The 18,835-nt window shown below is 41.0% G+C and overlaps 1 protein-coding gene across 1 annotated transcript in view; it reads right to left on the reverse strand.

Moving 5' to 3' along the window:
* The window catches only part of DNER (delta/notch like EGF repeat containing), a gene marked incomplete at both ends in the record, with an annotated part of 225,236 nt that overhangs the window by 18,643 nt on the left and 187,758 nt on the right, over window positions 1-18,835 (reverse strand). Inside the window, 2 exons of the mRNA XM_079782988.1 lie at window positions 5,591-5,704; window positions 17,452-17,574. Of these exons, the coding sequence (XP_079639114.1) occupies window positions 5,591-5,704; window positions 17,452-17,574 (237 nt within the window). The remainder of the gene's footprint in view (window positions 1-5,590; window positions 5,705-17,451; window positions 17,575-18,835) is intronic.

The following is an 18,835-nucleotide window of genomic DNA, read 5'->3' on the forward strand; positions in this document are numbered from 1 at the left end:
AAAAAAGATGGAATGTTGCTCCCAAAAAGATGGAATAGTTTCCCTATTCCTCCCACTAAGTACAAGCAAAAGCCCTGGACATTATATATAAAACAAATATGAGAAGATTCTGAGCGGTCAAGAGGAGACAGACTGGCTAGGAATCTCGGGGCCCAAGAATGATGATGGTGAGTATCCTGAGTTTTCTCTTTGCCTCAAATATTCCAGACTAGGTGCTAGAGAAGCCAGCAACCTAGAAATGCCAAAAGGTGCAAGGTGCGGGCGGGGCGGGGGTGGGGGGGGTGGTTGTGTGCAACTATATAACACACTTAGAGATAATCCATGGATCAAAGAGAAAAATCTAAAGGAACTTAAAAACAAACAAACAAAACATTTAATTGAATTAAATGAAAATATAACATAAAATTTGTGGGACACAGCCATAGAGGTATTGAGGGGATAACTTATAGCACAAAAAATATACATTAGAAATGAGGAAAATCGGTCACATGCGGTCCCATCTAAAGATCCGAAAGAGAAGAGCAACATAAACCAAAACTGAAAAAGTCAATCTCACAAGTTAAAGGTGGCATTGGATTGGGTATCTAATTATATCACAATAATTTGCCAATTCACTCCACTTAGTCAGTGAGAGAACTTCTGAGCACTAAATAATTGGCCAAGAGTAAGTTCTGCTAAACCTCAGGAAGAGCATTTGGTTCCAAGGTAGCAATTCAAAGAGCAGCGGCACCACAGTTCCTTAGTGATGGTAGTCAACATTTCATCAGCATCTACCAGTACCCAGAATACAATCAGTTCTTTTTTAAGGGAAAAAGAAGTTTCTATGATTAAATGTAGTTGGAAAATAAACAAAGGAAAATAAGATTCTTTACTGTGAAACCTCACAGAGCCTTTTGCCTACAGACACCCCTTATGAATCTCCACATGGCATGTACCATGTCCCAGGTTTATTTGGCCACAGACACTTTTTCCATGAAGCATTTCATGAGAATAGTGTCTGTAAAATTCATTAACAGCACAGTTCTCCAAACAACTTGGGGAACTATTCTATGGTCCTCTACAGTTTAAAAGATTATCAGGGCTGAATAGAAATACCGAGTGTACCGGTTAATAATGCGAATTTTTTTCAATAGATGGAGTTACACATATGTCGATATATATGTGATTTGATATGTATGCTATTTTGTTGTATTCACAGCAAGCTTCAAAACTTCATATGTCAAATTTGCTGGAGGTGTTAACATCATAGATATTTTTATGCCTAAAAATGTCAACTTTTGTGCCAAAAAAAGAGCATTTGCGGGAAGTTTTAATTCATTACTTTATTTTGAAGAAAAGTGCTACTGAAAGTAATAGTATACTTCGGGAAGCTTATGGTGTACATGCTCCATCTCAAGATACTTGCGAACGCTGGTTTAAACGCTTTAAAAATGATGATTTCGATGTGAAAAATAAAGAACATCCAGGTCGACCGAAAAAGTTTGAAGACCAACAATTACAAGCATTATTGGATGAAGATGCGTGTCAAAAACAACTTGCAGAAAGATTAAACGTTGTTCAGCAAACAATTTCCAATCATTTACAAGCAATGGGAAAGATTTTAAAGGAAGGAAAATGGGTGCCACATCAACTGAACAAAAGACAAATGGAAAACCGAAAAGTCATCAGTAAAATGTTGCTTCAACAGCACAAAAAAAAGGTCTTTTTTTGCATCGAATTGTGACTGGCGATGAAAAGTGGATTTATTTTGAGAATCCCAAATGCACAAAATCATGGATTGATCCAGGTCAACCATCAACATCGACTGCAAGGCCAAATTGCTTCGGAAAGAAGACAATGCTCTTCGTTTGGTGGAATCAGGAAGGTGTGGTGTATTATGAGCTTCTAAAACCAGGTGAAACCGTTAATACTGATCACTACCAACAACAAATAATCAATTTGAACCACGCTTTGAATGTAAAACGACCAGAATGAGCCAGAAGACATGGCAAAGTAATTTTGCTTCATGATAACGCACCATCACACACTTCAAAACCAGTTAAAGACAAGTTAAAAGATCTTGCCTAGGAAGTATTAACCCACCCGCTGTATTTACCAGACCTTGCTCCTTCAGATTACCACTTGTTCTTATCGATGGCACACGCACTTTCTGAGCAGCACTTCAAAACGTACAAAGAAGTGGAAAATTGGGTCTCTGAATGGTTTGCCTCAAAACAAGAAAAGTTCTATTGGGACGTTATCCACAAATTACCTGAAAGATGGGGGAAATGTGTAGCTAGCAATGGACATTACTTTGAATAAAGCACTTTTGATGTTTCTCTTGAAATTATCGTGTTTTCTTTGATTACAAAATCCGCATTATTAACTGGTACACCTAGTAGACATCTGTTGTTTTCAAACATCAATTAATGTGATTTTTTAACCTACTACAGTGGAAATGCCCTACTGTTCTCTGTGATCAGAATGAGAACCCGGAAGAAATGCCTTGGGGTGGAAAGTGGAGGTGCGGGGGAGCAGAGGGGACTGGGCAGCAGGAGATAGAAGGGAAGAATATTACCAAGAAGAGCCTGGCATGGGCTGTTCATGAATCAGCAGGTAGGGGGGCCCAGTATGAAACTGGAAAGGGCCAGACCACTCAGACCATGATGATCAAGTTAAGAGCTTTGACCTTTTTATTAAAAACAATGAAATGCCAATAGGGAATTTTTAAGTAGGGAGCAACAAGATTAGACTTTCATTGTATAACATCTCCACAGTATAGAGAATGTATCAGGGTATCAGGAATGGATGTGGGGAAGGCTGACCTGGTGCAGGCAGGAGTTGAAGGCAGCCTGGTGTTGGCTCCTGAAAGAACTGAGAGAGTCTAGGAGGTTTTAGGGCTCCTTGGTAGCCAGATACAGGTAAGAGGAAGAAGAGGAGGGTACCAAATGATTCCCCAGTTTCTGTCCAGAATAACTTCAGGGGGCAGTAATACCATGTAAAGAGCTAGCAAATATTTAAAGAAGAAAGGAGAAGGAAACCTGTAAGTTTGAGGTGTCTCTGATGTATGTCCAAGAGTAAATGCTGAGTAGGCAGTTGGAGGTTTGCTAAATATTCTGGAGAAGAGATTGCCTTTTATTTCCCATAAGATACCAAGATAAATTTCAAATGGATTAAACATTTGCATGCACAAAATTAGCTCATGCTCGGCCAATTCAGTGGTTGGGCTTTGACCTATAAAGCAGGAGGTCATGGTTCGATTTCCGATCAGGATATATGCCCAGGTTGTGGGCTCAATCTCCAGTAGAGGGCATGCATGAGGCAGCTGATCAATGATTCTCTCTCATCACTGATGTTTCTATCTTTCTCTCTCTCTCCCTTCCTCTCAGAAATCAATAAAAAATATATTTTTTAAAAATTAACCAATGAGTGATTGGAATAATATAGGAGAATATTAATAAAATCTTAATACATAGAATCTTTCCAGCATAAAAAAAGAAAAATATCAAGATTTAATTATGTAAATTTAAATATGCTATACGAAAAACAAATACTTTATATACATTTAAAAGGCAAATGATAGTGGGAAAATATTTGTAATCTGTGTATAAAATGTAATATACTTACTATGAAGGACTATTTCAAATCAAGAATGAAGATTAACATAAATAGGAAGTTCATAAAAGAAGAAACGAAAATGACCACAAATGTATTTTTAAAGTAGAAATAAAAAACATACAAGTTCAAACAACACTTAAATGGGTTTTTGCCATCAGAATGACATTCCTTAGTACTGGTGTGAAGATGAAGAAACAGATGCTGTGCATTCTTAATAGGAGAGAATACTGTTACAATACTTTTTCCTGGAGAACAATATGGAAATATTAAGTATCCTCCTGGACCCTGTGATCCCATTCCTGGGACATTAGCTCAAGGAATAATCAAATAAGTACACAAAGATGTACATATAAGAATATTCATTACAATATTATATATAATAGAGAAAAGTTCTCAAAAAAAGTTGACTACTCAAAAGCTGAATTGACAATGGGTTAAAAAACAACAACAACAACAAAAAGAAAACATGGTATGTCATATCATGGACTAAAAGATAACCAGTAAAAAATGATAAAACAGAAACACATTAATGATATATATTTTTAAGTGAGAAGGAGGTGACATAATATAATATGAGCTTTATAATTTCTCTCAAATACATGTGCATATTGTATCAAGATGCTACCAACAGTTATCTCCTAGGTCCTAGCATAGCAGTTTTAAATAGTGGGGTGTGCTTTTTTTCCCCTATAACACAGTATTTTCTAATTTGTCTTCCATGCTTTTTATTATTTGTGGGATAAAAATACCTGGAAAAAACAGGATGCTTCCCCAATATTATTTTTGCACCCATTGATGAGTATAACTATCTGTGTGTGTTAAGCGAGTCTGCAAAACAAAACCATCTATGAGTGATTTTCTGGAGTGACCCTACTCCTCAGTCCCAGGAAAACTCAAAAGGAAAACACAGCATGTGACACAGATAAATATGAAGATATCAGAAGTTGCTTCTCCCACATCTTGACTGTTGACATCTTCCCCAGAAGCACACCTGAGACTCTCCAGGGATGAACCCGGGACCCAGGTGCTGGGAAATTCTCCAGGGGAGAGGTGAGCATTCAGGGTGCTCTCCAGCCAATGAGAACATGGTTTCCTGCAGCTTAAATACCCATCTGCTTCTATAGGTTCCTTCCAGGTCATCCTTTTCCAATTTGCAAACCAGAGTGACTCCAGGTGAGCAAAGCTCTGAAAACATAGACTTGCCCTGCCCTCTACATTTCAGGACTCCTGGGCTCTCCTGGAAAAGCAAAGGATGGAATCTTTTCTACCCAGAAGTTCATGGTCTCTTTTGAGAATATGATGAAGATTTGAGAGTTTCCCTTCAGCAGATACACATACATTCAACATTTTACATCTGTTTCAGGTTCACAGACTCCCAGAAGCCCATAAGGAGTGATTTAGAAGGAGCCCAGGTTAGGGTGGATCCCCTAGTCTAGAAACAATTCTCTCCACTCATAGCTCAGTGGCCACTGTGGCTCCTTTGGAACCTGCCCTTGTCCTCCCCACCTACTTTCCCCAGGGCCACCTTCTCTCCCCACTTTCCCCACACCTGTAGCATCCCTACCTTCACTAACAGTCAATCTGGAACCTGGAGTGTCCCAGTACTTCCCACCATCTCTTTTCATTTTTCAAAACCCACTCCTCTATCTTTCAATAAAAATACAAGTTGTGGCTGAATGCAATTGCTACAGAGATCCTTCCTTCCCTTCTTCCACTAACACAAACCTTTCAGATGTTAGCATAACGGTTCATGTCTTGTGTTTCACAGCAACAGCTCTGAATTGTACAGCACTGTTAGTCTCAGCAAGCCTACATACAAATACTGATTTCAGAAGAGCCTCATTTAATGACAAACAGTGGATTATTTTTAAACAGACCTTCATCTAAATGCAATGCCCACTTACATTTTGCAGAGAGGCTCCTGGGTTTTTTAACAGTGGTAAGCTCAGGAATTTTGTGGTAAATTTGAAAACCCAGTTCCTAGGTCACTTGCCTGTAAATCCTGGTGTGCAGACACACGTGCCATTTAGGCCTTCACTGTCACAGGTGCCTCCGTTCAGACAGCTGACGTTAGCACAGGGGTCCTTGTAGGATTCACAGTGAATTCCTGTGGAGATAGACACACAAAAGGGGTGACTGATTAAGGAATCTTCAGCTCCCATGGCCTTTGAAAGCAAAGTGTTTGAACATCCTGGAATAGTATGAAGGCAGATTCCTAGCGGCACATGTGTGTGTGTGTGCATGCGTGCACATGCCCATTCTTGACTTTAGGTTATTGTAAAGACATATTTTATGAGAAAATAACAAATGCAATCCCTTCTCAGAGGTCCTATCATAAGTCTTTCATCTGGACTTTCTCTGAGCACATATCCCCAAGCCTGGGGACCAGAAAATTAAAGGCCTGAAAGTTCAAATTTATCAGGGACCAACGCTTTCTACATCTCCAAAAGAAACAAAAAATAGCTGGGCAGCCTTCATAAGATATCAAGGTAATTGATGACCAGCCTCCTGAAGGGAAAGAGTTGGATCCAGTTATGTAAGTGAGCCTCAGTAAGTGATTTGGGAAACTGCGGGAGAGGGAGCCCCCTGGTACTCAGACGGCAAAGACCTCATTAGTTCCCCATGCCCTAAAGTTAACATGTCTGCACACACTACATTTCAGACCTTGCACTGTGCTTTCCACAAGATTTCATCCTAACAACAACACTATGAGACAAATGCTCTCATTCCGCCATTCTAGGTGAGGAAACTGAGGAAAGAATGCAGGTCCTGAGGCTGCAGGGGAGGGAGCTGGAACCTGAAACCACAGGCAGTCTGCATCTGAGTCTGTGCTTGCAAAGTAGTTCTCTTAGAGTGAGGGCAGACTGGCATGCTAACACACAAAATTCTATGTAACTCAGTGCCCACTTAACAAAAGAGAAGCATTTAAAAAATCATAGTGAAAACAGTAGCTTCCCATTGATATTTAAAAAGGTCTATGTTGTGTGTATGCATACAAATACCCGAAGTGGGACTGAGAGGGAAATGAACTACTTTGATTTTCACATTATGTGTTTCTATAGTGTTGGAATAACTTTACAATGAATACGTGTCCTATATAATAAAGAGCTAATATGCTAATTAGACCAGACAGCTGAATGACCTTTTGGAACGACCTTCCAGAATGACCAGTGGGCGGGGCTGCGGGGCAGTGAGGCAGCTGTGCTGCGAGGGCCGAGCCCCTTGCATGAATTTTGTGCATAGAGCCTCTAGTTGTTTTATAATTTGATAAAAAACTAAAAATGTGGCTTTTTCTAAGGCAGGATTTCTGCTGTTGTTTCAGTGGAGTGCCAAGATGCAGGCCTGGATTAAGCTCCCTCTCTCCCACTCCTCACTCTCTGGAGAGGAAGATAAATTACATTATACTCTGTATAAGAATCTATACAATGATATGCTCATCCTTCCCGGCAGCATCACGAAGAACAAACATAAAGCAAATAGAGACTGAATGGTATTTAGTTAATTTGCTATCCACTCATTACTTAGCTCACAATACAAAAAGGCTGCCACACCCCATGACTCATCATTTAGTCACTGAAATTACTCTTCTTGGGATTTTTCTCTCATCTCTTTTTCACTGCCTTAAGAAGTAGGGCTCAAGAAAGAGAAAAAATATATAAGAGAAAATAGAATGATAACTGCTTCTCTGTATTCACATAAATGACTTGCTTGAGCCTGGTAAAGCATTTAGAATGGATGGCTTTTCATTTCTTTTTATCTGTTGTCACTCATAGCCAACCCATGAACAATAGTTTGCCAGATGTTTTCCTAAAGTGCCTTTCAGATCTTTGCTTTATTTTGCTCCCTGCAACCACCACCCCGATCCCATGGCCCTGTGCTCAGTAGGATATGGCCCCTCTGAGCCCGGTCCTAGTTCCCTGCCCAGCTCCAGTGACTTGTGTGAGCCTCAGACTTCCAGCATCCTTAACAAACCCAGGAGATGCATGTTAATATACAAGCTCAGAGTAATTTAAAGATGAAGTTACTTATTAGCATAAAGCTAGTGATTCTTTGAGAGAGAGGGGTGCGGGGCAGGGGAGGGAGAGAGGGGGGGGGGGCTACTTCGCCTGCCTAAAACTCTCTATTTCTTTTTTTTTAATTGCCTAAAATTTTACATGTCTTCCTTTTCCCCAATTGACCCTTCCCCCCACAGCCATTCCTACCCCAGCAAGCCCCCACAACCCCAGTGCCTGTGTCCATTGGATATGCTAATATGCATGCATACATAAAACTCTCTATTTCTATTTCTCACTGATTCCCAAGTAATGCAAGCTCAACTGAAAGATCGAAATACAAAAGGGCCCATTCTGTTTCCAAGTGTTTATCAAAAACCAAGGATTCACATATTTACATGTTCCCCCGAGGCTGGCCAATGGGGAACCAACTGACAAATAAGACTTTCAATTATAATGGGAAATGGGTCTGAAGCCTAGAAAAATTTCCATGAGCAATCAGGGATGATCTTTACTGGGTTTCTAGTGGTAGTCAGCTAATCTCACCTGCATGATATTAACATAAATAACACATTAACATACAAATTACCACATTTTCCAAATAAGGCTGAAGAGCAAAATCTAGGCTAAATATTTAAACATCTTAGCCTTAAAAGACTTCAATATTACAGATTTGATTAAAACATGCAAAATAATAAGCACTTTCAATCTTTTGTGTGTTTTTGGCAATAATTCTATCCCTTGTTATGTCTCTTTTTCAAGAGATAAGATATTGGGTCACTTGTGACCCAGTGAGAGTTTTCTGGCAGCAAGATGGAACAAAAGCCAATCTTTACAGAAACACGATGACTACGAAGCAAGATGGTCTTCAAGTCCCCAGTGAGCACTCTGGTTACTCACATTTCTATACTCTGAGCTTTGCTAATCCCTATATAAAAATATTTGTCATATTGCTCAGATTGGCAATTAGAGCTATGAGCTGGAAATCTTAAGAAGAGAGATAAACAGTCTTGAATACTGCTGTGCTCAGATGGCCTCCACTCCTGCCCTCCTCCTGGGGCCCCAGGTCTCGCTTTCCTGAGCTCATCATTCCCCAGGGGTCCCAGGTGCTTGTACAACATGGAGGGTTGGGCATCCTACGTCCTCTGACAAGAACACCCTCCTTCATCTTTTTTCCCAGGCTGGTCATCACCTGGCACATCCTCGCTGTCCAACCCCCTTTGTCCGGAAAGCTGAGCCTGACTCTCCCAAGACAGAGCTCCATTCTCCCACCATCGTGCATTGAGAGCATGCTAAGTTCACGCCGTTACAGAGTTTATTGTGTTAAACCATGGCTTATCTGTTCTTCTGTCTGATCTCCCCTCCCCCCCCACCCCAAATCTCCGAGGTCCTTTAAAGCAGAGGCCATATCTTAATGCATGGAAGAAATTAAGGGTATACCACCAGAACCCTGTGCTTTCAGGAGGGGCGACAGTCCGTGTACTTTGGCTAACACACAGGTAGGATTGCCAGAGGAGTGAGAAGCGATTCCAAATCCGCCTCAAAAACACCCTATTTTGTCAGGGAAAACCAGGTCCACACTTCAAACCGAGTCTGTGGAATGACACATGCATCAGCCATTGGCAAGGGATGCAGCACGCACTATTACGAAAGTTATGTTTAGTCTCAAGCAAAAATAAACTGTAATTCAGTCAAAACTAATAAAAATTCATACTTTTCATATTAAGGAATAGAGAGGCAATGTTTCTGAAAAGATCTCTACTCCAACAGGGTTCTTCATAGAAGTTAATTTTAGAATTAAAATGAACAAAAATTTTAAGAGTCATGTACCAATTATATATCTTTGTTGTCATGATGATTAGTCATGATTAAGATTTTAAAAACAAAACTCATTATTTTGATCTCCAGGAACAAAATTATGCCAGGTAAAGAAAATTAGATTGAAGTGTTCTTGGAACTTATTATTCTCTTTAAATCATTATTTTATGTTCAAACTTATTTCCTCCACAAAAACTTTTCTATTATTTCTACCCTCACAGAACTCAACTTTTTCCAAATTATTTCAGAAATTACAATTGACTTCTCAACTTTAACCTCATTATTCCATGTGTGTTTCAGCCTCAGTCTGCTCTTCTGATTAAATAATAGCCTGAAACAGGAAAAAATCTTGACAGATTCTGCATCTATCTCACTACATGAGAGGAGTTAGGCAGACAAAACATCCAGAAATTCTGGTTCCTGGTTACACAGAAGAAATAATTTTAGCCAACAACAAAAATTCTGATCTTCTCAATTATAAATTCTGTAGACTTTAAAAATACACAACAATATGGTAATCACCAGAGGGAAGGGGAGTTGAGGAGGTAGGATAGGGTAAAAGGAGATAAATAGTGATGGAAAGAGACTTGACTTGGGGTGGTAAACTCACAATACAATATACAGATGATGTATGTAGAACTGTATACCTGAAACCTGTATAATTTTATTGGCCAATGTCACTCCAATCAATTCAATAATCCTATATAATAAAAGCTTAATATGCAAACCAACTGAACGGCTGAACGACTGGTGCAATGACTGGTCACTATGACACACACTGACCATCAGGGGGCAGACACTCAACACAGAGGCTGCCCCCAGCCCGCAGGCTCCAGGCCAGCCAAGGCAGGTGCCAGTGGGGGCTCCCCCGATTGCCCTGCCCATTGCCCCGCAGAGGCAGGCAACCAGCAGTGGTGGTGGGGTGATAGGGGAGGAGTGGGGGAAGAGCAGAACCAGCCAGCGAGCAAGCCAGCGCCACCCCCTGAATCACCCCACCTGTTGCCTCCCACAGAGGGAGATGACCAGCAGCGGCAGTGGGGGGTGGGGATGGCGAGCAGATGGCGCCAGGCCAGCCAAGGCAGGTGCCAGCGGGAGCCCCTGATTGCCCCACTGGTCGCCCCACAGATTGGCCCTGATTGCCAGTCAGGCCTAGGGACCCTACCCGTGCACAAATTTTATGCACTGAACCTCTAGTAAGTAAGTAAGTAAATAAATAAATAAATAATCAGTTATCATTTGATCAAACCCAGAACTTAGTGACCTTGCTTCTGAGACCCTCCTTATCCTCCCCACCTCCCCTAAAAATCAGAGAGTATTAAAAATTATAGGAATAAAAATATCTACATTCATCCAAGAATTATTTATAACTAGCGTTCCCGTTGCAGGAAGAATCCTGAATAGGGTTTCCTGCTGCACTCTACCCCGCCCCGCCTGCTTTCCTCCCTTCTCCCCCGCCCCGCCTTCTCTGCCAGCCTGCCTGCTTTTCTCCCTTCTCCGCCAGCCCGCCTGCTTTTCTCCCTTCTCCCCTGGCCCCGCCTGGGCTCCTCCCTTCTCCCCCGCCCTGCCTTCTCTGCCAGCCCACCTGCTCTCCTTCCTTCTCCCCCAGCCCCGCCTGCGCTCCTTCCTTCTCCTCCCCCCGGCTTGCTTGCTTCTCCACAGCTTTGCTCCTTTCTGCAGCTCTTGGCTTCTTTCTACGCTGTCTTGATATGCAAATTAGCCACCATCTTGGTTGGGGTAATTTGCATACTCGTCCTGTTTGGTTGGTGGGTGTGGCTTGGCTGGTGGGCATGGCTTGGGCATATAGAAGGTGCGGTCAATTTGCATATTTGTCTATTATTAGGTAGAATAGCCTCAGATTATATGCAACAAGGGAATAGATAAATATACCATAATGAAAACATTGTATAACAATTTAAAATAGAATTAGTAAAACTTCCTAGCAACATATAAATCAAACAGTATAATGTTAAGTATGAACAGAAAATTGTAGGTGTACTCAATTATAACTATAAAAATGTGGATATTAGAAAAGGATGAAACAATACAGATGACTATTCCTCTTGTATTCTGTTGTAAAGTAATGCGGTTTTTTGAAATTTCTTTTTTTCTAATTTTTTATTGTTTTTATGTTATTTTCACAATTAAAAAAGTTTTTTTCTTTCTAACTTTTGTCACCAAAAATGTCAAATGAGTATATTGTCAATCATTTAGTATGTTCTGCTAGAAATAAAAATAAACAAAGTGGAGTGGTCACTTGACTGTTTGACAATATGAAGTTAGGAGTCCCTTATGAACTAGCTGTGAAATGGTTTTGCAGGAAGTGTCAGCATTCCAGTATCTCTGAAAGGAGGTTACTCTGAGTCCCTCTGTGCAGTTTGTTTCTAAAAATTTCATGATCCACAGTGGAAATTTACTGGGAAAATGTTCAAGATGGTTTCCCCTAATTAGTATGTCAAGCAGCAATTTCAATTCAAGTCAAGATAGCTACTTAGCATTTGCTTTGTGCAAGCCACCATATCGAAAGCTGCCGAGAATTAAAAAACAACAAGCAGCAAATGAAACAAAAAAAAAATCTATGTAGTCACTGCCTTTCACTAAATTCTGATTTAGTGTAAAGGAGAAGAAAGTCTGAAGCCAGAAAGAATCGACTACAAAGCTGGCCGTAGTTGTCATAACAGATACAGAGAAAATGATGGGACAGTCCAAGCAGCGAATCTGTTTGGGGATCAACATTTCAGATGGTAGATACCGTCAAAGGATTGAATGAGAGCAAAGAGAAAAAGGTCCAGAAGAAAACCCTGGGGACCAACTGAATTTGTGGTGTCCCGAGGACGAGGATGAGGACTCAGTGGGGGCTGGGAGCGCAGAGTCCAGGGGGCAGGAATGCAGCTGTGGAAGCTGAAGCAGGGACCCAAGCGACCAATGGAGCAAAGGGGCAGGAACACAGTCGGAGTTAGAGGCAGAAAAGGCTTCGTGGATTCACTGAAAAGGCTCCAGTTAAGTCACCACTACTAAATCCATTTTAGCAGAATGGTATGGACAAGCTCCAACTGAGGAGGGTTAAGAAAAGATAAAACTTAAGGAAATAGAGGTGCTGTCTATACCAACTCTAAGGAAATTTGGTTGAAAAGAGAGACAAAGGGGGGATTACTATATTTAGAGTCAAGTTGTGATTTTTAAATCCATATGGAATTTATTTAGAACTGTGAGAACATTTATTTTTTCTGTTTAGCAGCCCAATTTTTCTAGCACCATTTTTTTAAATGTCTCATTCATAGCAAGTCCTCTTCAAGAGTCACACATTTTTATATGTCTATTATTATCGACCATTCCTCAATTTGGGTCAGCTGTCCAATCTTGCACCTGTAACACAGGAATGTAATAATAATTGGAGCATTTAAATGGGTTTTAACATCTGGCAGAAGTTCCACTCATTGATTTCCTTTTGCAAAATGTTCTTAGCTATAGTTGCCTGACTTCCTATTATATCCATTCTTTTTAGGCAGTTATCATCTTCATTTATTTAATTTTTAACAGTAAAGCTCATCACTTAAAACTGCATATGGAAAATAAGAAGTTAAAGTCCCAACCCTCCCCACCAACACACCACCTATGCAAGTTCTAACTAGTTAGGAACTAAAGCCCACCCATCTGATAGTTTCCTAAGTTTATACATACATCTTATATGTAAGTATATATCAGGTGAAATGCTTCCAAAAAATGAGAGAATGTACATTCTTCAAGGAGAGAAAGGCACAGGATCTTGTGACCTCTCTCCTCCCCTCACTCATTCTTCCTCTGAATTGGAGAGCCTGATTTAGCTCTTTCTGCTTCTCTTTTAATCCCTGTACACCACCACCACCACTTCCCTATCACTCTTAGTTTAGAAGTTCTATTTATTGCTATTTTTCTAGGGTTTACCTTCCTCTTTCCAGCAGTCTTATTTAAACCTGAACCTAAATGTCTCTATAAATTAACCAAAGTTAAATAATCAATTTACCTGCCCACTGGGATGACATATTTAACACACTTGTATGTCTTCTAATATTTCCTACCCCCATTCCCTTTAACACATAGATTTGGTTAAAATTATATGAAACTTTAGTGTGGTCATTTTAATTTTTCCTTAATAAGAGGTATTATAGATATACTTTAGAGTGACCCCTAATAAGTCATGCTTTTGTATATTTTCCTTCCCTTGAGCATGAGCTTCTAGCCAATAGCATATTGCAAAAGTTAAGAAAGAAATTTTGAAGATGCAGTTAAGGTCCTAATCAGTTGACTTTGAGTTAATCATAGGTGGGCCTGGCCTAATCAGGTGAGACAGTAAGAGGGTGCAGGCCTCTCCTAAAGTTAGATACATGAAGAAGCAGACTCTCTCTCATAACTGTTGACTTTCAAGAAGCAAGCAATCATCAATTCTACAGCCACAAGGATATGAATTCGGCCAACAATGCAAGGGGACATGAAAGTTGACCCTTCTTTATTCAAGCCTCAGATGACAACTCAGCCCAGTTAACTTGTGAGATCCTGAGCAGGGAGTCTATTAAGCCAGTCTTAGATGAACAAAACTGCTAAATAATAAAAGGGTGTTGTTTCAAACCATGACCTTGTACTAACTCATTATGCAGCAATACTAATCAATATAAAGATAAACCTATTTTTCAAAAGACTTTTCTTCACCATTGAATTATCACTCACAATCACGTCAATATCATCTCTTTAAGTTTTTCTCTGCATTTAAAGCAGTCTTCTCAACCCTATTCCTCTTGCTCTCTACTTTCCTCTATCTGGCTATCTTTGTTCTGATTTAGTTACTGAGAATACTTTTAAAATAATTTTCTGAGAGAGGGTGTTATATTTTCTGTATCCTGAAGTGTACAAAATGTCTTTCTTTAGCCCTCAAACATCAATGACCCTTTAACACTTCTTCACTATTATTTAGTTTCATTACAGAGAAGATCAGTCCAAGGCTGGTTTGATTCTCTTTCTTTTGTATGTAATATGTATTCCCTTATAAAAACAATCCTCTTTATCCTGGGATTTGGAAATTCCACCAGGAAATCTCAAATTGTGCGTCTTCCCCTTCATTAATCCTCTGGCACTGAGGAAGCCCATTCTATTTGAAAACGTCAAAGGTCTTCTGCTCATAGACTTCTCCTTCTAGTAATGGGTCCATTCTGGTTTCATATCCATGTTTCCTTCCTCCTTCTTCTGGAGCGCCCATCACTCAGACGGAAGCAGAGCTCTTGAATCTTTTCTCCACATTTCCTATCTTTCAACTCATGGTTTCTATTTCCTCTTGCTTTTACTTCTAACGTGAATTAGTTCCTCCTTTTGCTTTCCCAGATCTAAATTTAATGTTGAGTAGCATACATCAGTCTTTTCACTTCCTCTCTTGAGTGTTTAGTGTTGTTATTATTGCAATTTTGTTTATATTTCCTAGATTTTTCCCCTCTTTGGGTTGCTGGTCCAGGCTTCCTGTACTGGCCAGACTGGAAGTTGGCAATGCCAGGCAGAGACAGATGACACAGGGGATTCTCCTCCAGTCCTGGATGGGCCAGCCAACAGTGTCCTAAGGCTTGGGGTAGAGGCTTCCCTGTTTGGGGTTCTCCAGGTATGAACAGGAGACCATTCTCTACTAGCCACACAAAAAAGAAAGGACCAGTTCAGCCCCACTATGCAATCCTCCTTAAGGACAGCCAGTATCTACTCAGTCAGAGCCCTCTACCTCATTGAGTAACGTGTAGCACATTCACAGCATGTATGGCCTCTCCACGGGCTGAGGGGTCCTTTGGGCTCAGCTGGTCATTGAATCCTCCATTCTCCTCAGAACCCTGTCCCCTAACCCTGCTGTATGCAAAGGCACCCAGCACCTGCATCCTTTTCTTAAGAACCCAAACCCTCAGATGTGTTTGATATCCCCTTCAGGGTCGTCTACCTCCTTGAAGCATCCCCAGCAGAATCGGTAATTGAGGGAAGAGGTCACAGAAAGGTAGACAGGAAGGGATTTAGAACATACATGGAAGGCTTAACCTTGAGCAGGATGAGGAGCCATGATCACCTAACGTGGAAGAGAATAAGGTTTTAGTGGTTGTGATTGCAGGGAAGTTTGTAGGTGCATGGGCCAGCACAGCAAAATCACCTGAGAAGTTACCAGAAACTCAAATTCTTGGGCCCCACCCTAGGTACACTAAATCAGGAACTCTAGGGGTGAGGCACAGCAGTCTGTTTTAACAAGTCCGCCAGCAGACTCTGATATAAACTTAAGTTTGAGAACCACTACCATAGAATGTGGAAAATTAGATAAATTTGAAAATGTTTACAAATGATAACCTTTCTTTTATGCCATGAAGATGCAAGTAGTTGAATTACTATGGGTGAGTGATTTACTATGGAGCTTGGGATAAGTGGGAAAAGTTGGAAATACCCACTGAGAAAAATGAAAGGGGGAGGTGAACAAGTCACAGTCTATAAATTTGTAGAGACACTAGTCAATCACTGTGCAATTGTATTTTTTGCTTCGTAGTCACAATGACATGAGCAATACCTCAATGAGGGGAATGTTAGGGGCATGTTCAGAATATACCCTAGTAATGACTTTGTCATTTATAATGATGAAATTTGCTTCATAAAGTTTTATCATACACTCTATCATAAACTAAAGAGTTTTGGAATTTTAAATTTTTGAACTACATCCACCACTACCAATTTTGTCATTTAAGAATCTCAAGATATCTGTAAACATGCCTGTCCTTACTTTATCCAGGCAAGATAAAGGCCAGTCAGTTTAAGAGATTTATCCAGGTTCATCAGGAAGCCAGTGGCATGACTGGGAAGAGTCACTTAGGTCTCCGGATTAATTGCTCATTTATTCCTCTTCCCAGCACTCTTATTTTCTAATGCTCTGACAAACCTAGAACTCAGAAGCCATGTGGATAAACCCAGCACATCAGCCCTTGTGGAAGTCCGTGGAGTCTAGCTCTAAATGGGCATAACAGGCCAAGAAGCATCAATTCTGCCAAACACAGTGCATAGACTTGGCCCAGCTTCAGCCCTTCTATCCAGGGGTTGGATCAAGTTCATCCCTGTGGCCCATCCACAGAGAAGCAACAGGGGCTGCCATGCAAGGTCGCCAGGCAGATGGGTGGTATCAATCAAGTAAGCAGTGGAGGGAGCAAGAGGTTACGTGAAATGGTTATAAATAGAGCCCATGAAAGCATTACAAAAATCTAAACCCACCCCTGAAGTTGTGGCTTAGAGAAATGTGGGCAGCTGCTGATAAACAGACTTTCCTGGCCCAGTGCTGTCTGAGGGTATCTGGGCTCCCATGAAACCACACCATCCAACAACTGTGGCCCGAGCCCATGTGAGAAACAGATGCAAGGGCTTCAGGGACCATGCTGGCCGGGTTCATGAGGGATACCATTATCTACCACCTCACAGGGTGAGAGTGAGGATTTATGAGTTAATGCACAGAAGGACTTAGAACAGAGTCTACACATTAAAAACACTCGGTCGGTGTCAAATGTTTTTCCAGAGTGACTTTGTCAGGCGTTCACTCAAATGAACTAACATTTCCCTCCCAACTGAATCATTTAATAAGAATTCACTTATATGCCAATACGTGAGGTTCCACCTGTCTCCTCCACCCAAAAGCACAACATCCTAACTTTGCCCAGCAAGCACTGAGCTAGCTGCTCCCTTCTCCCACCGTTTCCACAGCCGTGTCCTCAGATCTATGCCTGATGGCCCACTTACTAGCAATCCTTGTCCTTGGCTTTTTGCATATTCCACAAAGAGGTGAGGATGTAGAAGCAAAGAACAGGAGAGAGATTTTTCAGTTTATTAACAGAAAACCTGAGACTTGCCAAGTGGTCTCCTTGGCCCCATAAATCATCCCACCACCACCACCACGACCACCACTACTTGATTTTTATTCGAAACAATTTGTGCTCCAATGAGAGGTTTATCCATTTAAGTTGAGAAATCTGTGAGGTCACGTACAGCTAATCTGGCCCAAGAAGACCCAAGGGCCGCTCACCTTTGTATTCGGACAGGCACACGCACTCATAGCCATTTACGAGGTCCCTGCAGGTGGCCGCGTTCAGACACGGGGCAGAGAGGCACTCATTGTACTCTTCCTCGCAGTAGAGGCCGTGGTAACCTGAGGGACAGAGAGAAAAGACTGCTGTCAAGTGTGTCCCATTTCCACCCACTCCGGACCAGCCTGCCAGGGAGGCACCTGGGGGTTCCCAGGAAAGTGGGGCACAGACAGATGGGATGTAGGAGCGGGTCTCTTGGGGTATAACTGAAATGAAGATTTCCGGGAAGGCTATGAAGAGTCTGTTCTTAGCACCCTCCTTCACGATCCCCAGATTAAAAGAAGTTATCTCTGACACTCCAGACACATACATCAGAACTCACAAGCAGTGGGAAGCGTGTTTTCCTTTTGAAAGTGTATCCTGCTGTGCTCTGATTGTTGCATGTTTGATCATGAGGAATTGCTTTGTTTGATGAATGAATGAATTCAAACCAGAGAACAAAATTCCCCAATAAAGTCTTTTCACAGAGACATAGTCTTGACTCAGTGCTCATTTCTCTCAAGAGGAGAACATTCATCGGTAAGTGAAAATATTATTTTCAGCACAGCTGGCGTGGCTCAGTGGTTGAGCATCGACCCATGAACCAGGAGGTCATGGTTGGATTCCTGGCTGGGGCATATGTCCTGGGTTGTGAGCTCGATCCCCAGTAGGGGGCATGCGGGAGGCAGTCAATTGATGATTCTCTCTTATCACTGATGTTTCTCTCTCTCTCTCCCTCTCCCTTACTCTCTGAAATAAAAAAAAAAAGAACCCTGATCTCTTGACTGCAACTCTATATTCTTAAAAAAAAAAAAAGGAGTTATCCATTTATCTGTCAGATGGTCTCCTTATTACATCGTGTTCAGGGGCACTGATGGTTGCTGAATATATGTGTTGTGGCCACAGGACACTGATAGCAGCAGGACTTCCATCTCCTCTCAAGGATGTAGAACACATTTTTCCTCCAATCAATTCAAAAAATATATCTAACTAAAGAGAATTCTATTAAAGGAGAAAAGGATCAATGTATTTGCTTTGCATTTCAAGTCAGGAAACAAACTCAGCTAAGCAGGCTTAACTGAAATTCCTGAGGAAATGTGGGCTATCTTTTTTGTTGTTGTTTATTTAAAGTTACGATTATCCACATTATAATATTTTTAATTGTGCTCAATTTTTTAATTATTAAAAATATAATCTTAGCAATGAAAAAAAGAGAACTAACAATTTCTTAATCAAAGATGGTTCCTACCCTCCTAGTCTCAAAACAGGTGTTTATTCCAAAGGACAAGAAGATAACATTCTTTGAGATTCACTCATGAGTGTTATGCTGTTTTTAACTTTCAA

The sequence above is a fragment of the Cnephaeus nilssonii genome (genome assembly GCF_951640355.1).
Source record: "Cnephaeus nilssonii genome assembly, chromosome: 10".
NCBI lineage: Eukaryota > Metazoa > Chordata > Mammalia > Chiroptera > Vespertilionidae > Cnephaeus > Cnephaeus nilssonii.